The 24,421-nt window shown below is 35.6% G+C and overlaps 1 protein-coding gene across 3 annotated transcripts in view; it reads right to left on the bottom strand.

The window, feature by feature from the left end:
* The window catches only part of TDRD3 (tudor domain containing 3), a 243,933-nt gene that overhangs the window by 102,989 nt on the left and 116,523 nt on the right, over window positions 1-24,421 (bottom strand). For all 3 annotated transcript variants that reach the window (XM_079902897.1, XM_079902898.1, XM_079902899.1), the window contains exons 2-3: window positions 23,270-23,354; window positions 18,467-18,532 (exon numbers count right to left, since the gene is read on the bottom strand). In XM_079902897.1, the coding sequence (XP_079759023.1) occupies window positions 18,467-18,532; window positions 23,270-23,354 (151 nt within the window). The remainder of the gene's footprint in view (window positions 1-18,466; window positions 18,533-23,269; window positions 23,355-24,421) is intronic.

Here is a 24,421-nt window from a genome sequence, read left to right as displayed (position 1 = left end):
TAATCTTATCAATTTCCTTGAGAAATAAATTTCTCACTCTATCTATACCTAACAACATAAGCATCACATTTTCCATCAACCCTAGAAATGGGGCCATATACTCAGAAGGAATCTATGAGTATGATTAAGTTCTGATAAATCTTCCATCATTATTGCAAAGTGGGTTAAAATTAAGAGAATAAAAAAGTTTCATTCTCCACAGTCCTTTTTAAGTACTTAAAATCATAATTTATTTCTTTACTCTGTTACTACTTCCAAAAGCATTTCCAGTGGCTTCAGCAGAGATTTTCTAGGGCTCATTTTTTTATCCACTCATATTTATATCAAGAGAAGTTTTTGCTGGACTATTCACATCTCTACCTGAGGATCCAAGCAACTGGGTAATGATTCAAGTAAGTTGCCTTGGAATATGAAATAGTGGTTCTGCCTACAGCTGCTTTAAACGCCTGAGGGATAAATTTTTATGACACCCTCTTTCTCATCTACTTCTTTGCTCTGTTGAAATAACTCAATATCATTTTAACAAAATTTGATATTAATAAACATGGGGGTGGGACAGGAAGAAATCAGAAAAAAAGTATCATTTGTCACACCCTGTACCATCCTAAGGATAGTATCAGACTCAAGAAAACTGGAACAAAAGAGAATTGTTTATTATAATGTTAGAAATTTCAGAACTTTCCCCATGTCACCCATGCAGGCATCTATGTCAAGCCTCAATTTGGAGGACATTTTCCTCCAGAGAAAATCTATGTTTGCTTCTGATTGAAACAACACTGCAATTGAGACCCTCAGCTTTCAGCTTATGGAAAAGTAGCAAAGTTAACCTTAGCCAGAATCTCAACTCACTGTCAGTTAGTAGCACCACACTAGCTCCATAATCCTTTCTATCAGCTTTCCTGATTCAGGTGCCCAAGATTTCCATGCAGAAAGATAAAGAAATATAAAATTACAAGAACATATGATACAAGGAAATAAGCTACAAAATCTGAGAATCATAAAAATATTAATGTTTAAAAAAAATTTAAGACTCTAAGGAGTTGAGAATTTGGAATTATCAAACACAGACTATAAAACAATAAGCCTAATCTAGAGAATTTATATAGAACTGTGAACCTAACAACAAGGGAAAAAATATTCCCCTTAAGCAAGCATGTGACATATAAATATATATCAAGCCATAATGTAAGTGTCTTCAAATACAGCTATCTTTCAGTCCAAATTCTCTGACCACAATCTAACTGAATTAGAAATCTGTAACAAAAAGAAAAAAAAAAGATAATGTTCTATTATTAAAACAAAGAAGAAATCTTAATATAAACTGAAAAATATTTAGGACCGAATGATAATGAAAATACCATGTGTAAAACCTTTGGGATATAGTTAAAGCAATGGTAGAAGAAAAATTAGTAGCCTCGAGATGCTTATATTAGAAAACAAAGTAAATAAATGAGTCGAACTAACAAGTTGGGAAAAGAACAACAGAATGAGTTCAAACAAGGTACAAGAAAGAAGAAAATAAAGATTAATTAATGAAATAGCAAACTAAAAATACAGTAAAGAGGGTTAACAAAGTCTAGCATTGGTTCTTTGCAAAGACTGATGAAACTGATACTGAGCAAGACTGACCAGGAAGCAAAGAGTAATAATGCAAATAAACAATCTAAGGAGTAATAATAATAATAAAAACACAAACATACTTTCAGTAGCAATGAAAAAACAATAAGAGACCTATGCATACCAATCTAAATGTCCATCAACTAGAGAATGGAAAGGAAAAAGTAAAGTCCATACAATGGAATACTACTCAGCAATAAATAGTAACAGACTACTGATACATGCTACATCATGGATTCACCTCAAAAACATGACAGTAAGTGAAAGAAGCCAGATACAACAAAGTATATATTGTGTGATCCCATTCATGTGAAGTGTCAACAAAAGGCATATTTATAGAGAAAATGTAAAATAATACACAGATATATTATTAAGAATAATAAGTACAAGATAGCAAATTTAAGATTAGCATACAATTATTGGTTACCTTTTTATGTACCCCTAACAGAGAAAAAAACAGTATTTTTTTTAAAAAACACCATTTACAACAACAAAAATAGGAAGTTTCGAGCATAAAGCTTGCATATAGATACACAACCTATATACTTTCAATAAATTATAAAACTTCATGGACAAAACTAAATAAATGAAGAGATACATCCAAAGGTGTGCTGAAGCCAGCTCAGGCCAGTTCACAAGTGCCTGTTATGAGCACTTCTTCCCAATTCCGGCTTTGGTGATTTCATAGTATAACTTATAATCAGCCACTGCAGGAATTTTTATACTACAAATAGTGGCAACTACTACATATTAGGGCTTTATTTTTTCCTCTTCAGAGAGGCAGCTTACCAGCATTTCACTTGTAATTAGTTATCATAAAGATGTCAATTGTCTTTAAGCTGATATGCAGATTCAATGCAATTTCATTCAAAACTCTGACCCATTTTAAGAAACTTGATCATTTGATTCTAAAATGTATATCGGGGAAGGAGGTCATCAGGGACAGAATAGCCTGAGGAAGAATAATGTATGTTACAACCAAAAGATTAGAAAAATTTGATAATAGCAAGTGCCACAAAAGACATGGATCAATGGGATCTCACATACACTACTGAAGGTAATACAAATTGGTACAACCACTTTGAAAAATAATTTGGCATTATCTGGTAAAGTTGAACACTGGCTTACTCTAGCATACAATAATTCAATTCCTGGTTATATTCCCTAAAGAAACTCTTACACATATGCATCAGAAAAAATATACAAGTTTGTTCCTAGACGTAGTAGTAGTGCATCTATTATTTAAAGAAAAAAAAGAAAGAAGAGAAAAAGAAACACATCTAAATATCCATCAACAGGAGAATGAATAAGTAAATTATGGTATATTTAGATAGCTTAATATTATATAAAAGTGAAAATGAATGAATATTAGGTATATACAACATGGACATATGTTACAGCCATCACACTGAATGATAAAAGCAAGCTACAGCAGACAATCTGTTAACATTTTGTAAAGCTTAAAAACTAAACAGTAGGACCTCCCTGGTGGCGTAGTGGTTAAGAATCCACCTACCAATGCAGGGGACATGGGTTCGAGCCGTAGTCCGGGAAGATCCCACATGCCACAGAGCAAGGCCCATGCGTCACGACTACTGAGTCTGCACTCTAGAGCCCGCGTGCCACAACTACTTAATCCCGTGTGCCTAGAGCCTGTGCTCCGCAACAAGAGCAGCCACTGCAATGAGAAGCCCACGCACCGCAAGTAAGAGTAGCCCCCGCTTGCCGCAACTACAGAAAAGCCCATTGCAGCAGCCAAGACCCAATGCAGCCAAAAATTAATTAATTAATTAATTAAATTAAAAAAAAAAAAACCCTCTCTCTTAAAAACAATATATTATACAGAAATAACTACATATATAACTAAAATATTTCTTCCAAAAGTCAAGAAAAGCTAAAGTCAAAATTCACAACAATCATTTCTTGGTGTTTGGGAGAGGAAGAGGTAGGACAGAATGGCATTGTAATGTTCTAGTTCTTACATCAGGCTGAGGCTTCAGAGGTGCTCACTTCATTTTTAAGCTTCAAAAGAGATATGTTTGTATATATCCAATATTACATTAAAATTGCTCAAATAATTTACATAACATTTTGAAATTAAGACATTGGGTAGTTCACAGAGGTGTCAGGAGTATTAGAGAACTAAGTCTGTAGCCTTCACAGCAAGAATAACAGTGAAAATCAAACCACAGACTGGTTTAATGGCAGTAGTATGTTGATGAAACAGTTTGGGATAGGAAGGGTAGAGAAGAAGCCCTAATTTGTAGCATTTTCCAATTTCCATGGCTGATTTCAACTACTCACCTCTAGACAGGGAAGAGATGCTGACATTCGGCCTTCATCAGTTGGAACAAGCTAGATCCAGCACACTCAAGCATCTAGCTCTACACCTTGTACTATCAATTTCACTAGCCCTGGACACTGACCCCAGCACTGTTGGCAGCTATTACCCTAGAAACTCAATCCTGCTGTAGCTTCTGCCACTACCAGAGAGGATTCACCACAGTTCCTGCTTTTTTGTGTGACTAACCCGTGTCCTATGCAGCTATACCTGAACTAGTAAAGCTGAGGTACATGTGCACGGCATAGGTGCAAAGGAGGCTGGGCAAAAAGTATCCGGCATTTTCTTTTCCACCACCAAGACTTTGAAAATGGGAAATTCCCCCAAACAAAGGAAGAGAATTCAGGTTCTAGGAAGTATAAATGTTAACTTACTTATCTTCCATGTATTATTATCAGGCAAGATTTTGTCAAGGTCTATTTTCTATAGTTTGTATAATAAAATACCTTTTTGGGGGTAGTTTTATTTTCTAAATATAAATAATACATGTGTGTGTGTATGCATGTGTATACATATATAATCTTTATACACACACCAGATACACTCTCCCACTGTAAGATGTTAAATATTCCCCCAAATGGGGATTTACCTATTATTCCCTTATTGAGAATTACAAGTCTAAAAACTAACAGTCTAGCAAGAAAAGCAACCTCTCCACCTCATCTCACTAAGCTTAACAAGCTGAGATGGCTACCCCTCCCTTGTATGTACTTCTGACATAGCATTTGTTCCACTATACTGACATTGTTGGTTTCTTGATCTTATTAGGGTATATGCTTCAAGAAGGCAGGGGCTGTCCTGTTGATCTCTGCAGCCCCTGCACTTAGCACATATATACATTCAAAAATTGCTTGATAAAAAAGTTACCTTGTGTTTTTACTATAATTTATTTAGCACTTACTAGATACACCAGAAAATGTGGCAGGATTTTTACATGTTATTTTTTTAATAAATTTATTTACTTATTTATTTTATTTTTGGCTGTATTTGTTGCTACGCATGGCTTTCTCTAGTTGCAGAGAGCGGGGGCTACTCTTCGTTGTGGTGCATGGGCTTCTCACTGCAGTGGCTTCTCGTTGCAGAGCATGGGCTCTAGGCGCACGGTTTCAGTAGTTGTGGCTTACAGACTCTAGAGCACAGGCTCAGCAGTTGTGGTGCAGATTTAGTTGCTCCACGGCATGTGGGATCTTCCCAGACCAGGGCTCGAACCCATGTCCCCTGCATTGACAGGCGGATTCTCAACCACTGCGCCACCAGGGAAGTTCTACATAAGTTATTTAATTTACCTCCAGAACTAAAAAGTATATTAGGATCATTTGTGTGTCTTAAATGAGAAAATTGAGAGCAGAGGATAAAGTATTTTGACAGAGGTTACCCAGCCAGTAAGAAGTAGAATTAGAATTCAAACTCAGATATGCCACATACCAAAGTCTGTCTTCTTTGTTTCATACATTCTAAAACTATGATAAAATTTGTTACATACTAAAAACATGTAGGTATAAAGGGCAGTGGGAATAACTCTTAAAAATTAATTCTGTTCAAAAGAGGTCAAGAAAATTAGAAGAGAAGTGGCATTCAAGTTGGAATTTGAAGACTAAATAGCAGTTTTCCTGACAGCTGAGGGAAGAACATTCCATTCACATGGCAATTATTAAGGCCCTATAGCAACAAAAGACTATGATTTTAGAAAAGTTGCAGTTCCCTCATCTTTAAAGTAAAACAGAGATTGGTAATGATTTCTCTTTTTCAATGCTGTTCTGAAGATTACACAGATTATTTAACATGGGACCTGGCACAAAGTAGGTTCTCAATAAAGAGAAAGAAGAAGTGTTTACTGAAAACCAGGGTTCTCCTAGGTAAGTTAGGGGCTTGTACCAATAAAGGTCAAGAAGAAAGCAGGTTAAAAGCAAAAGGAGGGCTTCCCTGGTGGCGCAGTGGTTGAGAGTCCGCCTGCCAATGCAGGGGACACGGGTTCGTGCCCCAGTCCGGGAGGATCCCACATGCCACGGAGTGGCTGGGCCCGTGAGCCATGGCCACTGAGCCTGCGTGTCTGGAGCCTGTGCTCTGCAACGGGAGAGGCCGCAACAGTGAGAGGCCCGCGTACGGCAAAAAAAAAAAAGAAAAAGCAAAAGGAACATTGAAAGAAATAGCTTTGGGAAGGTAGTCCCTAATCCTGATTTCAAATTTTTCAATTGATATTCATATATGTCAAGAGAGTTTAAATGGATAAATAAATAATAATAAAAGAAAAACTTCCTGAATCATAAATATGGTGGTATACCTACTAGAAGATCTAAAGGTTTCTACCCCTTAGAAATTTTAAAAACAGGGTATTATAAATGTCTAGTAATAGACAAAAAGACAACAAAATATTGAATAGGTTTTCCCAAACTTGAGATCGCCTGAAAAAAACATCACTTTATACATCAAAGTAACAGCACAGCAGATAATTTGCTTTTATTCAATCAGGGCAATTACAGCCAATCAATTACAAGAAAAACATTGTGGGACTCCAGTCAAACGTAACACTTCTTTCAATGTGTCATTTGCCTATTTCCATCCTCCACTGCTATAGCTTTTCGTTTTCTGGGAGAATTAGAAAAAAAAAAAAGTGAACAGTTTTTCAATTATTATTAGAGTATCTAATATATATTCTATAGATTGTTTTGTGCAGTTGCTTTCAAACTACACAGAAGTCCTACTAATAATTACCAATAAGTGCTTGTAAATAAAGCACAGTAATATCAGAATTTAATAATCCATTTTTCTAAAATTAAAAGTGCATGTTTAATTTTAATAACTCACTAAAAGAAACACTGGTAAATTGTATTATTTTTTAACATAAATAAAACATGATACAATTTATTTAACTTAAAACATTTTTCAATTATTTTTTTTCTGAAAACATCCAAGTTCTATATTGTCTGAGGGTGAGAGGGCATTCAGTTTGAATTTTAAGGCAGTGAAGCCATCTTGTGGTTGATGTTGGTGTTGCTGAGGCTTTGAGAAGGTCACTTCTATCCGGAAAGATTTAGGCCTTTAATCGCAGTTTCACATTTAAAAATGCATATACAGGGCTTCCCTGGTGGCACAGTGGTTGAGAGTCCGCCTGCTGATGCAGGGGACGCGGGTTCGTGCCCCGGTCTGGGAGGATCCCACATGCCGCGGAGCGGCTGGGCTCGTGAGCCATGGCCCCTGAGACTGCGCCCCGCAACGGGAGAAGCCACAACAGTGAGAGGCCCACGTACCGAAAAAAAAAAAAAAAAACATGCATATACAACCTGTCAGTCCTAAAACTTAGATGAAAAAATAAACACAGATCTGGAAAGCCTTTCCTGTTAGGGCTTCACAGTAATGCATTAAAGTCCTCACACAGCTGGACTGGTAATAAAGCATTTTTACATTAACCTATATTTTATAAGTAACTTCTACACCTTGGTTCAAAGGCTAAAGCTATGAAAATAACTACAACAAAATATTAAACTTGGAGAAGAATATGAAAAATATTAAACAGTTTTATAGGAAGCATAGTTTTACTTCCATTTTGTCATGACTTCTTTCCATGATTTTTACCTTACAAGCTAAATATTCCAGAACCTTGTAATATCTAGATATACAAAGCCTGCCCTGAAAAACTCAGAAGTTGCAGCATATAGCTTCCTCGGCACATATTGCTCCACTCTAAAAACGTTTATGGCCTAAAAGTCAAACATAAACTGCTTATGGGAAAATCTAGCTTAGGCTTAGAACCCTGGAGAAAAGTGTCATCTTCCCACTCTAACTACTTTTTAAATTTGTCTGAAACCTTTGCATCAAGGTTGCAAGCAACCTTAAGGAGAAAATATGGGAACTGCAAAATAATATTAAGAAGAGAATGGTAGAGGGGTGGGATAGGGAGGGTGGGAGGGAGGGAGATGCAAGAGGGAAGAGATATGGGAACATATGTATAACTGATTCACTTTATTATAAAGCAGAAACTAACACACCATTGTAAAGCAATTATACTGCAATAAAGATGTTAAAAAAAAAAAGAGGATGGGAGGAAAGAGAAAAGAATGTGAACAGAACTTACAGTAATTACTAACAAAGTTACTTGCATTTTTTTGGCCATCCTACTTCCTCACAAAATAATCAGTGATAACTAATAGAATTATTAAGACTTCAGTTTCAAACTTCAGATGACAATGCCCTTCTGAAGGTCCCAGTTTGTCTTCGGACAAAACAGATGTAAATACAATGTTCCAGGATTAACTGTCTTCTCCTAACTACAGACCTACCACCTCTCCTACCGGATCATAGCTCTCTCTACACTTCCTTTCCAAATGCTGAAAATGCTGTTATCTAAGTCTTATTAGTTATGATAATAACAATACACAGCATGTAAGCATTTACTTTTGGCCTCTCAGGAGAAGAAGTTTGAAGACTCCTCTCTACATTCCTTTAATCTACTTCTAAAGAGGATTACTGCTCTGTCTTGCAGAATCTCTAGTACATTGGATGGAGCCTGAGGCCTAATGAATAAGCTTCCAAGGGGGATAGAAGACACAGGACTACAGGCTCTTTTAAAGGACCCACACAAAACTAATGGAAGTAGCTCCTAAAAAGACAGCCTCCTCTCTTCTCTTGCTTATTAAGGATTTGCTTCTTAAACACTGGGGCAAATGCTCTCCAACTCTTTTTTCTTTGGCTTTCTCTCTTAGGAGTGGTAATATCACAGGCAAGCATGGAACTTAGTAGAAATAAAGCAGAAATTTGACCTACTTTGATTCTATTATACTAAGATCAACCTAGCTCAAGTGATAAAGTTCTGCATTAGGGGCTGGGGCTAAAACACAGTCAATAAGGAAGTATCCATTTGCCTTACTTCATTTACTGCATTCCCTTGGAGATCTCTAAGTAACAAGATAACAAACTGAGGTAATAAACATGCACTCTTAGATCTCCAGGACAAAAATACCATCCTAAATGTCTCATAATGCTCAATACTTGCCATACACATTGCGCTACATTTAAGATGTCACATAGATTATGTCACTTAATTCTTCAATGTCATAAGGGACATAATATTTGAATGATAAGAAAATTAAAATCTGGCAAGATTAAATAACTACCAGAAGTCACAAAAACATAATAAGCAGAAGAATGAGATTTAAATCTAGTCCAATAATTCTAAAATCTGTATCTGTCCAATATGTTACCAGCCCCTACTGTTTTCTGCTCCCTCTCCACATCGTATCTGAAGCACAGCAAAACCATGCCTCTGCTTCCTGGGACAGCTAGTCTATCTCACACTTTAAATTTCCTGTCTAAATTAGTTTTTGCAAAATTAGTTTCTAGTATGATCTATTTGGAAAATCACTAGGTAATACAGTTCTTTCTTCCATTTGCTATTTTTTTTACTATTAAAAGAAAATTAGAAAATAATATTATTTTATACCAAAATCTGACATGTTCAAGGAACAGGAAGATTACTTATTCAAATACTCTGCTTATCTTATGCACAGATTAAAATAAAATTTATTTAAATTTTTTTATTTAAAATTTATTTTAAATAAGAATTATTATATAATTTTAGTGTCTAGACCCATGTCTTAATGATTCTGTCACCATTAACATGATGAAGTGCTGGGTAATAAAGCTTTCCAATAAAGGCACAAATAAAGCAACTTTTACTGTATTAGTCTTATTTTACAGACAGACACACAAGTAATTCATGTCAAAAATACATTCCTTAAACATTTACTTTTGCCTGAAAGTAGTTATATTTTTATATAATGTATGCAGTTTTAACCAAAGGCAAATAAAATGAGTAATTCCCGTGCGTTGGCTTCTAAAAATTCTATTAAAATTAATTTTCAGAACATTTTCACGAATAATGTGAAGAGAATTATACTTGGCGTCTGAAGGAAAAATATAAATGGGAAGAGCAGAAAGGCAGTTAATCCCACTCTACTTCTGTTTCATGTGAACAGAGCTTATTTTCTGTCTTTTCATTTTACGTATAAACTAAATCTACATCAGCATTAAAAATATTTCAAAGGATAAAATTTGGCAAAGAAAATTCTAGATTCAAATATTCTAAGTTATATATATTTTTTGTTAGCTACATTCAAAGGAAATTCTGAAGAGACCACTTACAAAACTTTGTGAGAAGCTGGCAGAGTAGAAGGGCGTGCGCTCACTCGCCCTTGCGAAAACACCAGAATCACAGCTAACTGCTGCAAAATCGACAGGAAGACACTGGAACTCACCAAAAAAGATACGCCACATCCAAAGACAAAGGAGAAGCCGAAACAAGACAGTAGGAGAGGCGCAATCACAATAAAATCAAGTCCCATAACTGCTGGGTGGGTGACTCACAAACTGGAGAACAATTATACCACAGAAGTCCACCCATTGGAGTGAAGGTTCTGAGCCCACATCAGTCTTCCCAACCTGGGGGTCTGGCGACAGGAGAAGACATTCCCAGAGAACCAGATTTTGAAGGCTAGTGGAATTTTATTACAGGACTTCGACAGGACAGGGGGAAAAAGAGACTGCACTCTTGGAGGGCACACACAAAGTAGTGTGTGCATCATGACCCAGGGGGAAGGAGAAGTGAACCCATAGGAGAATGAACCAGACCTACCTGATACTGTTGGAGGGTGTCCTGCAGAGGTGGGGGGTGGCTGTGGCTAACCACGGGGAAAAGGACACTGGCAGCAGAAGTTCTGGAAGGTACTCCTTGGCATGAGCCCTCCTGGATCTGCCATTAGCCCCACTAAAGATCCTGTCCCTTCCAGCGCTGGGTCGCCTCAGGCCAAACAAACAACAGGGAGGGAACTCAGCCCCACCCATAAGCAGACAAGTGGTTTAAAGTTTTACTGAGCTCTGCCCACCACAGCAACACCCAGCTCTATGCACCACCAGTCCCTCCATTAGGAAGCTTGCACAAGACTCTTAGATAGTGTCATCCACCAAAGGGTAGACAGCAAAAGCAAAAAGAACTACAATCCTGCAGCCTGTGCAATGAAAACCACATTTACAGAAAGATAGAGAACACGAAAAGGCAGAGGACTATGTACCAGATGAAGGAACAAGATAAAACCCCAGAAAAACACCTGAATGAAGTGGAGATAGGCAACCTTCCAGAAAAAGAATTCAGAATAATGATAGTGAAGATGATCCAGGACCTCGGAAAAAGAATGGAGTCAAAGATCGAGAAGATGCAAGAAATGTTTAACAAATACATAGAAGAATTAAAGAACATACAAACAAAGATGAACAATACAATAACTGAAATGAAAAATACACTGGAAGGAATCAATAGTAGAATAACTGAGGCAGAAGGATGGAGAAGTGACCTGGAAGACAGAATAGTGGAATTCACTGCTGTGGAACAGAATAAAGAAAAAAGAATGAAAAGAAATGTAGACAGCCTAAGAGACGTCTGGGACAACATTAAATGCATCAACATTCACATTAAGGGGGGGGGTCCCAAAGGAGAAGAGAGACAGAAAGGACCCAAGAAAATATTTGAAGGTATTATAGTCAAAAACTTCCCTAACATGGGAAAGGAAACAGCCCCCAAGTCCAGGAAGCGCAGAGTCCCAGGCAGGATAAACCCAAGGAGAAACATGCCGAGATACATAATAATCAAACTGACAAAAATTAAAGACAAAGAAAAATTATTGAAAGCAGCAAGGGAAAAACAACAAATAACATACAAGAGAACTCCCATAAGGTTAACAGCTGATTTCTCGGTAGAAACTCTACTAGCCAGAAAGGAGTGGCACAATATATTTAAAGTGATTAAAGGGAAGAACCTACAACCAAGATTACTCTACCTGAAAAGGATCTCATCAGATTCTATCGAGAAATCAAAAGCTTTACAGACAAGCAAAAGCTAAGAGAATTCAGCACCACCAAACCAAGTCTACAACAAATGCTAAAGGAACTTCTCTAAGTGGGAAACACAAGAGAAGAAAAGGACCTACAAAAACAAAACCAAAACAATTAAGAAAATGGGAACAGGAACATACATATCAATAATAACCTTAAGTGTGAATGGATTAAATGCTCCAACCAAAAGAAACAGGCTTGCTGAATGGATACAAACATAAGACGTGCATATATACTGTCTACAAGAGACACACTTCAGACCTAGGAACACATACAGGATGAAAGTGAGGGGATGGAAAAAGATATCCCAAGCAAATGGATATCAAAAGAAAGCTGGAGTAGCAATACTCATATCAGATAAAATAGACTTTAAAATAAAGAATGTTACAAGAGACAAGGAAGGACACTACATAATGATCAACAGATCAATCCAAGATGATATAACAATTATAAATATATATGCACCCAACATAGGAACACCTCAATATATAAGGCAAATGCTAACAACTATAAAAGAGGAAATCAACAGTAACACAATAATAGTGGGGGACTTCAACACCGCACTTACACCGATGGACAGATCACCCAGACGAAAAATTAATAAGGAAACATAAGCTTTAAATGATACAATAGACCAGATATTTAATTGATATTTATAGGATATTCCATCCAAAAACAGCAGATTACACTTTCTTCCCAAGTGCACACAGAACATTCTCCAGGATAGATGACATTTTGGGTCACAAATCAAGCGTTGGTAAATTTAAGAAAATTGAAATCATATCAAGCAACTTTTCAGACCACAACGCTATGAGATCAGAAATAAATTACAGGGGAAAAAACATAAAAAACACAAACAATGGAAGCTAAACAATACGTTACTAAATTACCAAGAGATCACTGAAGACATCAACGAGGAAATCAAAATATACCTAGAGACAAATGACCAGGAAAACACGATGATCCAAAACCTACGGGATGAAGCAAAAGCTGTTCTAAGAGGGAAATTTATAGCAAGAAACAAGAAAAATCTCAAATGAACAATCTAACTTTATACCTAAAGGAACTGGAGAAAGAAGAACAAACAAAACCCAAACTTAGTGGAAGGAGAGATTTCATAAATCAGAGCAGAAATAAATGAAATAGAAACAAAGACAACAATAGCAAGGATCAATAAAACTAAAAGCTGGTTCTTTGAGAAGATAAACAAAATTGAGAAACCTTTAGCCAGACTCATCAAGAAAAAAAGGAAGAGGACTCAAATCAATAAAAGTAGAAATGAAAAAGGAGAAATTACAATGGACACTGCAGAAATACAAAGCACCATAAGAGACTACTACAAGCAACTCTATGCCAATAAAATGGACAACCTGGAAGAAATGGACAAAAATTTAGAAAGGTATAACCTTCCAACACTGAAGGAGGAAGAAATAGAAAATATGAACAGACCAATCACAAGTAATGAATTTAAAACTGTGATTAAAAATCTTCCAACACGGATTCCCTGGTGGCGCAGTGGTTGAGAGTCCGCCTGCTGATGCAGGGGACACGGGTTCGTGCCCTGGTCTGGGAAGATCCCACATGTCGTGAAGCAGCTGGGCCCATGAGCCATGGCCGCTGAGCCTGCGTGTTCTGAGCCTGTGCTCCACAACGGGAGAGGCCACAACAGTGAGAGGCCCACGTAGCGCAAAAAAAAAAAAAAGAATCTTCCAACAAACAAAAGTCCAGGACCAGATGGCTTCACAGGTGAATTCTATCAAACATTTAGAGAAGAGCTAACACCTATCCTTCTCAAACTTTTCCAAACATTGCAGAGAAAGGAACACTCCCAAATTCATTCTATGAGGCTACCATCACCCTGATAGCAAAACCAAAGATACTATAAAAAAAGAAAATTACAGACCAATATCCCTGATGAATATAGATGCAAAAATCCTCAACAAAATACTAGCAAACAGAATCCAACAACACATTAAAAGGATCATACACCATGATCAAGTGGGATTTATCCCACGGATGCAAGGATTCTTCAATATATGCAAATCAATCAATGTGATATACCATATTAACAAACTGAAGAATAAAAACCATATAATCATCTCAATAGATGCAGAAAAAGCTTCTGACTAAATTCAACACCCATTTATGATAAAAATCTCCAGAAAGTGGGCATAGAGGGAAGGGAACCTAACTCAACATATTAAAGGCCATATATGACAAACCCACAGCAAACATCATTCTCAATGGTGAAAAATTGAAAGCATTTCACTAAGATAAGGAACAAGACAAGGATATCCACTCTCACCACTCTTATTCAATATAGTTTTGGAAGTCCTAACTATGGCAATCAGAGAAGAAAAAGAAATAAAAGGAATACAAACTGGAAAAGAAGAAGTAGAACTATCACTGTTTGCAGATGACATGATACTATACATAGGTAACCCTAAAGATGCAGCCAGAAAACTACTAGAGCTAATCACTTAATTTGGTAAAGTTACAGGATACAAAATTAATGCACAGAAATCTCTTGCATTCATATACACTAACAGTGAAAGATCAGAAAGAGAAATTAAGGAAACAATCCCATTCACCCTTGCAACAAAAAGAATACATTACCTAGCAATAAACGTATGTAAGGAGGTAAAAGACCTGTACTCAGGGCTTCCCTGGTGGCTCAGTGGTTGAGAGTCTGCTTGTTGATGCAGGGGACACGGGTTCGTGCCCCAGTCCGGGAAGATCCCACATGCCGTGGAGCGGCTGGGCCCGTGAGCCATGGCCACTGAGCCTGCGCGTCTGGAGCCTGTGCTCCGCAACAGGAGAGGCCACAACAGTGGGAGGCCCGCGTACCACAAAAAAAAAAAAAAAAAAAAAAGACCTGTATTCAGAAAACTGTAAGACACTGGTGAAAGAAATCAAAGATGACACAAACAGATGGAGAAATATACCATGTTCTTGGAATGGAAGAATCAATATTGTGAAAAACACCATACTACCCAAAGCAATCTACAGATTCAATGCAATCCCTATCAAATTACCAATGGCATTTTTTACAGAACTAGAACAAAAAATCTTAACATTTGTATGGAGACACAAAAGACCGTGAACAGCCAAAGCAATCTTGAGGGAATAAAACGGAGCTGGAGGAATTAGACTCCCTGACTTCAGACTATACTACAAACAGCAATCAAGACAATATGGTACTGGCAGAAAAACAGAAATATATATCAATGGAAAAGGATAGACAGCCCAGAGATAAACCCACACATCTATGGTCAACTAATCTGTGACAGGAGGCAGGGATATACAATGGAGAAAAGACAGTCTCTTCAATAAGTGGTCCTGGGAAAACTCGGCAGCTACATGTAAAAGAATGAAATTAGAACACTCCCTAACACCATACACAGTAAACTCAAAATGGATTAAAGACCTAAATGTAAGGCCAGACACTATAAAACTCTTAGAGGTAAACATATGAAGAACACTCTCTGACATAAATCACAGCAAGGTCTTTTTTGACCCACCTCCTAGAGTAATGAAAATAAAAACAAAAATAAACAAATGGGACCTAATGAAACTTAAAAGCTTTTACACAGCAATGGAAACTATAAACAAGATGAAAAGACAACCCTCAGAATAGGAGAAAATATCTGCAAACGAATCAACAGACAAAGGATTAATCTCCAAAATATATAAACAGCACATGCAGCTCAATATTGAAAAAACAAACAACCCAATCAAAAAATCGGCAGAAGACCTAGGTAGACATTTCTCCAAAGAAGACTTACAGATGGCCAAGAGGCACATGAAAAGCTGCTCAACATCACTAATTATTAGAGAAATGCAAATCAAAACTACAATGAGGTATCACTTCACACTGATCTGAGTGGGCATCATCAGAATATCTACAAACAGCAAATGCTGGAGAGGGTGTGGAGAAAAGGGAACCCTCTTGCACTGTTAGTGGGAATGTAAATTGATACAGCCAAATTGATACAGTCACTATGGAGAACAGTATGGAGGTTCCTTAGAAAACTAAAAGTAGAATTACCATATGACCCAGCAATCCCACTACTGGGCATATACCGAGAGAAAACCATAATTCAAAAAGACACATGCACCTTTTGGACTTCCCTGGTGGCACAGTGGGTAAGAACCCACCCGTCAATGCAGGGGACATGGGTTCCAGCCCTGGTCCAAGAAAATCCCACATGCCACGAAGCAACTAAGCCCGTGTGCCACAACTACTGAGCCTGCACACTACAGCCTGTGAGCCATAACTACTGAGCCTGTGTGCCACAACTACTGAAGCCCACATGCCTAGAGCCCGTGCTCCACAAGAGAAGCCACCGCAATGAGAAGCCTATGTGCCACAATGAAGAGTAGCTCTCACTCAACACAACTAGAGAAAGCCCATGCACAGCAACAAAGACCCAGTGCAGCCAAAAATAAATAAATAAATAAAATTAATTAAAAAAAAAAAACACATGCACCCCATTGTTCATTGCAGCACTATTTACAATAGCCAGGTCACAGAAGCAACCTAGGTGTCCACAGACAGACGAATGGATGAAGAAGATGTGGTACATAAATACAATGGAATATTACTCAGCCATAAAAAGGAACGAAATTGGGTCATTGTAGAGATGTGGATGTACCTAGAGACTGTCATACAGAATGAAGTAAGTCAGAAAGAGAAAAACAAATACCGTATATTAACGCTTATATGTGGAATCTAGAAAAATGGTACAGATGAACCAGTTTGCAAGGCAGAAATAGAGACACAGATGTAGAGAACAAACGTATGGACACCAAGGGGGGAAAGCGGGGCTGGGGGGCGGTGGTGGGATGAATTGGGAGATTGGGATTGATATGTACACAGTAATATGTATAAAATAGATAACTGATAAAGTATTTTTTAAAAAATGCTCTGAGAAGTTGGAGGAAGAGAAAACTCTTATCAGTACCTTTCCCCATGAGCTTATAGCAGAGATAGGTTCTGAGAATCCCTAAAGACACCCGAAGAAACAATGGAAAATCAATAATCCAGAATGCTAGTTTTCTTAAATCAACTAGCATAAGGATGCGCAGCCACTGCTTTGATGTTAGTTACTTTTCCTGTAAAGAACTGTTGCATTCATCAGACCTGTCCAAGACTCCTGCATAATTTGGAGTACTATACTCGAGAAGTTTTCTAATTATGGTTCCCAGACCAGCAGAATCAACATCCCACAGAAACTTGTTCATAATATAAATTCTCGGGCTCTATCCCAGTTCAATGGAGACAGATGTGTGGGAGCAGGAGAGGTTAGAGGCTGGCAATGTGTGTTCTAGCCAGGCCTCAGGATGATTCTGATGTATGCTGAACTCTGAGAATTACAACCACAACCAGAAAAAGAAATGTAAGGAACTGGAGAGGACTCTGAGAAGAACAATGAAGATGAACGGAATGCCTGAGACAGAATAAACAGAGGAACCAAGACAGATGGCTTTAGCAAGAAGAAACCTGTGGTACTGACATTTACAAGGCTTCAAGTATATGAAGACTTATTCACAAGGGAAGGTAACCAGATGTTCTCCATTTCCCCTGAGGGAAGACAAAGAAGACGTTACGGACTTCAAGTTGCATCATAAGAAATTTAGGTTAAAATACAATTAAAGTTTGCTGACACAGAGTGTTGTTAAACATTAAAATGAATTGCTGAGGAGTTTGTAGAACTTTCTTCTCTGAGTATCTGCTTCAAAAACTACTGTAAATTATAAAATAAACTCTTGTTTTCTTTCCAGCTAAATGATTACCATCTACTGCATAAGGGAAAATGTGAACAATATGTTGTTACATTTCAGACCTTTTAAAATTATCTAAAATTTAAAATATCTGAGGTACAGCAACTATCTTAAATATCTGAGTGTTAAAATGATAAGAATACTTATTCAAACACAAAACATATACATTCAAAGTATTTCTTTAAACTATAGATAATGATGTTCCGTAATAGTTCAAAAAGTGAGCAGTAGCACATATAAAATTCTTGGTTGATGCAATTTACATGTATTTTCAAATAAAAAGAAGAAATTGAATACAAATGAATAAGAAGTAAAAGACTGACTAGTTGGTATCTAAAAATTGTATCCTTGTATTTTAAAAACATCATTGAAAAAATTCATAACATGAATACATATATGTGTTACACAAAATGATAGCAGCAACCAAATGCACAGCTTTGCCAAAATGCTTCTAACACTCCCAATCTTATAGCTTTATATTAATAAGTTCATTAAACAAATATGGTTAACAGGTAACTAAAATAAAAAGATACAAAAAGGTCCTTTTCCTGAGCACCAATAATATCTGGTAAGTCTCACATGTAAAGTAAGTGTGTCATAGTTACAATTCCTGAAACAAAAGTTCTTTTTTAATGTTGAAAAGTCACCAAAAGTTTAAAAGTTTAAGCTTTAATAATTTTCCATGTGTATAGGAAGTCACTAAAATGATAACTCTGTGACTTGTTCACCTCCAAAATATTTTGAAGTTGCAGTCTTCATTGACAAAAAACAATTCCAGGAATTTAGTAGATGTTCATATTTATTGTACTTAGCATAATTCAGGAAGTTAACATTTTTCATTACCTTTTCCACCTTTCCACCATTGATGTCACTGGGGAGGAATTTCTTGCCAATTGTTCTCAAGTCTGTCTAAAATAAAAATATTATTATTAACATAAAATTATAGAGAAAAGTGAATCTAAATCTAATTTCACTCACCAACAAAAGATAAAATTACTTAAGGTGTGTGGAACAAACTTTAAATAAATGTCTTTCAACTGATTATGAGATCTATATATATATAAAATCAATCTTTTCTAATAACACAGTCCCATACATACATTGTTTAAAGTACATCAAAGGCCTTATTTGTATCTGGTCATACTTCTCTAGATACCCTTTTAACTTACTAAGTCTTCTTTATTAAAATCTAAAACTTGATTTTATGAAACTATATAGTCTTACTAAAAAATTAATGCCACAATCCAAAACTAAATGACTACTTTGAACATATAAACAGAGTATATTTTTGACAACTAAATTCTATCTAACCTTGATATGCAGAGACATGAAAACACATTACTCTATAGGCTGTGATACTTATGACATAACAAAGCTACACAACATAAAAATATCCCAGAGAACAATACCACTGCAACAGCAAGAAATCGTAAGACTATACTGTAGTAAATACTTATTTCATTTGCTTTTTAAACAAATTACAGAAACAGAAGTTGTGAACAAATGACTAACCACATGAAAATTCCCAAGTACATATTATTCAGCAAACTAAAGCAAAACAAAAAAGAACAACATAGGACTAAGGTAAAGTTGTAGGATTTCTGACATAAAATCAGAACTTCAACTACACAGTCTACATAAAAAAAACCAGACTTTTTCAGGATTTTGTCTTAAGTAAGAAGAAGTGAAAACTAAAGGAAAAGTAAGAAATTTGTTCAGAAGAAAACTAATACTACTCATGAAAAAGGCCTAATTATTTAAGCTAAGAAATTATATCGCTGCTTGAGATAGTGAGGTTAGATTAATAACTAAATTTGTACTGTTTTGTTATTCCTTAAATATAGTAAAGAGAAGCTCTTCATTGCCTCAAGAGCAAAACAAAACAGACTTAGAGTGCATTTAATCACAAAATTTATAAGGGAGAAATTTATATTACACTTAAGGAGAAAATACTAGATGATTAAAATTACTGTATTATAAAAGGATTACATATAGAGAAGTAGGATAGTCTTCTTTGAACACCTACAATAATAGAATATCCTCTTACTTGAAATATCCATATATGGTCAGCTTAAGAAACAAGCATACATGTTATACAACCCTCACAGATCCTTTCCAGTCTTTTACTACAATGATTTATAATTTATTTCTCAATGTAATGCAAGGATCACTCCTAAGTAAAACTCACTGAATGGAACTGCCAGGTAAACTAAGCCCCAAATCCAAATACTTGTTTAACAATGTTTCAGGTTTATCCTTTTTGCAGCCTTCACCCAATAATAGAGTGAAAGAATTATAAACCATACCTCAAGTTGCATGCCTTTGACTTTGAAAATACTAAGCAACATATGGGGAAAAAAATACTTTCCTATACTAGCATTTCCTATATTAGGATTGTTTTGAAGATTAAATAATGCATGTAAAGCATTCAGCACAATGACTTGCAAACAGTAAGCATTTAATGAATGTTAGCTATCATGTTTACTTTAGCGAATATAAAACATGCATATTGTTATCATCTGAACGTGTACAAGTCAATAATACAACTAACAGTTCATAAAAACATAAGCATTATCTTGAAGTCACTCAAAAGCTGAAATATTTAAATATGTATAAAAAACAGAATACATAAAAATTTTATGATACATCATGGTCCTTCATTTCTGGTTTTTATCACTAATTAAAAAATTAAAATAAAATGAGGCATTAATATAAATGAGAAATGAGCACTAGACTAAAATCCTAAACTTTGATTTACTACATACTGTAATTAACTAATATGACCTGGGACACGTCAGAAATTCTCTAAATCCAGTTAATTTATTCCTCTGTAACATGGAAAATATATTACCAATTCTATCTTCCAAAGCTGTTGTCAGGCTGAAAGGAGACAATATATTCAAAGTGCCTTACACACATATAAGGAATGTTATTTCATTGTTCTTTTAGCAAGATGAAAATGACCTACCAAATCTTTAAACATCCTAAATTCAAAGTCAATTTATGAGTTCTGCAAAGGCAATTCTATGATTCAGATGCTGTTATATCAGGGTCACTAGGATAACTGGGTCCAAAAATATATTTATAGTGAATAAGCAATTATGCAGGAGAAATATATAACACGCACGTGTGCACATGCACAAAAGATTCCTGACTATTTTTTCAAGTAAGTTCAGCAGAATATCTATTAGGCAAATCATTTTGTATTACACAGAATCTTAAATTTAAAAATAATCTTTAAAACTTTTACTGTTACATATTATTTAGTAATTTAAGACTAGGCTATCATTTAATTTTTTTCTGAATAATTCAGAAATTTGAACGCAAAACTACATGCTGAATTTCAAGGTTATTTCTTAATATCCTTACTCCTCATTCTACAGAGGAAAAAATTAAGAACCTCCCTCCTTTCAACATAAAAACCCATGCAGAAAAGAGTTACATAGCAGCTCTGAGGCTGCTATCTTTAGAAGGGCCAGCTTACAAAGTTGGCCCGAAGGTGTCATCTGGGAACTTGGCACTTGAACCATTCCCTAACTGAAACTGTGGTTCACGGCCTAAATTATTTGTGTTAACAATGTGATCTATGGTAAACACCTGCTTTTTAAGGGGGGGAGTCTGGAATTTTATTTCATGGTAAGCAGAGAGTACCTTCCTAAGCAGCCCAATAATAGCCTAATGGACTTCCCTGGGCAGGAAAACCATATACATACCATTGCTTTGTTCACTGCTAGATAAAGGAACAAATTCAGTGTGTTCCCACTGGCGGAAGAGAACATAAGCAAGCTTATGCATGGATTATTCTCCCAATATGTAATAAGTTGTATGTAAGAACTAATAATGCAAGTCTTTCTCAATTAGTGATTAACATCCCACAATCACTCGAAAGTTAAAAAACTTCAACAGAAACACTGTATATACCTGATTTTATTTAAAGGTTATAAACTTGAACCTTAGATTATTTGTCTGGTGTAGACTTCATCCCGATTAAAAGTATTTTTTTTAATCCTATTGTATCGCATAATAGCTCTGGACTGCAGTATTTAACTATATATTTTAAAGAAAATTGTAAAGACAAATTAATTCACTAAGATAATAATAATCATGTACCTCTTATGTACACAGGACAAATACTTCATGTTGACTTATTTTACTTAGTTTCATACCCAATTTATACATAGCTCAATGCTATTTACCTATGTATATAAATAAGAAAAATAAAAAAGAACAGAAGATTGTCACAAAGCCTTTTTCCTATCATCTTTAGGACTTTTTTTAATAAACAAAGAAACTAGGGTTCTTTTTTGTGTGTGTGTGGTACGCGGGCCTCTCACTGCTATGGCCTCTTCCGTTGCGGAGCACAGGCTCCGGATGCTCAGGCTCAGCGGCCATGGCTCACGGGCCCAGCCGCTCCACGGCATGTGGAATCTTCCCGGACCAGGGCATGAACCCGTGTCCCCTGCATCGGCAGGTGGACTCTCAACCACTGTGCCACCAGGGAAGCCCGAAACTAGGGTTCTTTATACCATTTTTTGAAAATAAAATTCACTAATTTGGGTGCAAATCAAGGGAAAAAGTGTCTAGCAAATATTCCCATTTGTAGTCACAGATAACACACATAATTTCTAAAAAACCTGTTGGTCTTATTGAATAAAATTTCAAAGCAGCTAAAAAAAAAAATCACAGGTTTCAAAATATAAATTTTATGTTTAAACCCAAGTTTAACTATGTAAATATAAATTTAAGTAATTTGAAAAGTTATACACATTTATATATTTATTTATACTTCACATGCTCTTATCAGTTGTCGCCCTTTCTGCTTTATGCTAAACCTACTTTGCAGTGACATAATGGATTTATCAGACAGTAATTCTCTTCTGAATTTCACTGATTATGTATCATAGTATATGAAGTTGATTAATAGACTGTGACTGCAAAGGCGATACAAAAAAAACTCCCATAGGGTAACTGCAAGATTGAAAAAAGAATATTAATTTACTTACATCTGTACTTCAAACAATTTTTATAACTCTTCAAAAATATCCAAAAGTCAATCCCAATTATAGATAAGATACAACTATACAAATGGGTAGAGGGAAAGAGCTTGGAAAGAAATATACACCAAAACATTAACGGTAATTATTTGGTTTTATTATTTTACTTTTCTATATTTTCTGAAGTAGTCGTATGGTACCATATATACTACTTTTATCAACAGGAAAAGTTACTTTGAAAGAAAAAATACAACTGTCAAGAAGCTATAACCTAGCTAGAGTTTCTATGTAAATTAAATGTCAATTTGTTTTCATGAATATGATCAGTTTTTACTGCTATTACATAGCTACTGTAAATGTAATGAAATTCTGTAACGGATCACAGGGTGAAAAAAAAAGGAGTTTTAATTGCATTTTTCCCTTTTTCATTGAATTCTGAATAATAGATGTTAAAGAAATATATATTTCTAATAATTGGCTTATATGAGATTACCAAATTCAACAAACATCCCTGCAATTTAAAATGGACAATAAAAATGCAAGATGATTTATGATTTTTTCTCATCATAAAATCCAGTTTATTCTATGAGATATTTTTCATAAATATAGCTTCCAGATTTAAAACATTTATAAGTTAATAAATAAAACTTACATTGAGAGCAATCAGGATGATGTCATTTATATTGACTTTGTCAGGAGAACTTGTGCATGCTTCAATGCCTTCATCTGAAAGATACCTGTTAAAATAAAATAAATGGCTTAATATTTTCTAAAATCAAAATTAACCAAAATTATTTTCTTAAGTCTACATGCAATTTTGTTCTCTACTATAAAATGCTTCCACTACAAATACAAGGCAAAAAGCATCCTGGATACTCCCTGTTTATTTACTATCTGATAGAACAGGATAGACAATGCGTATTTTTCCTCTTTTATATCTTTAAAGGGATACCGTGTTAATAAAAGTATCCATATGTTTTCTGAGAAAAGCTATTTAACCATCAATATACTTCTTAAGGAATGAATGAGCTCCTCTTTACTATTATACAAATACAATATCCAATTTAAATATTTAGTAATACAGTAAACTCTTAAGAGATTGAGATGTGCTATAAAAATAGAACCAAAAACAACATAGATTTAAATATAGTCCAACAAGCTTTCTTCTGGGCTCCTTTCTCACATTATCTTCTCAAGTCCCCTTTCTCTAACATAATGTTCCCAAGAATCTTTCAATAAATACTTCTGACTCCAAATAGCACAAAGATAGGCAACTTTTTACCATATATCTTTCACTTTTCCTGTCTCTTTTCAGTTTTTTTTACTCATTTTCTTATTGCCCTTTGTTATTTTTTATTCAGTCCAAACCAACCATACATCTGTAGCAGACAATAATTAATTCAAGAGTAAAAAGATTATTGAATCCAAAGGGGGGAAAAATCATCTCTACCAATTCACCCACACCCAATACAGTCATTTTGAAATTCTTTGATAAATTCTACAATTCAGATATCATCCCCCCAAAAGTCCACCTGTAAAAATGCCCATTAACATTCAGCATCTTTTGTAATCAGTATCAGATACTCCTTTAACCAAAGGTCTGATGCTAGCATTGCCACTGTAGACATTCTCCCACTAAAAAAGATCCCACTACTTGGCATATACCCTGAGAAAACCATAATTCAAAAAGATACATGTACCCCAATGTTCCTTGCAGCACTACTTACAATAGCCAGAACACGGAAGCAACCTAAATGTCCATAGACAGATGAATGGATGAAAAAGATGTGATACATATATATAC

This window comes from Stenella coeruleoalba, assembly GCF_951394435.1.
Source record: "Stenella coeruleoalba genome assembly, chromosome: 18".
Taxonomy (NCBI): Eukaryota; Metazoa; Chordata; class Mammalia; order Artiodactyla; family Delphinidae; genus Stenella; species Stenella coeruleoalba.
This window is presented reverse-complemented; position numbering and strand designations above follow the sequence as displayed.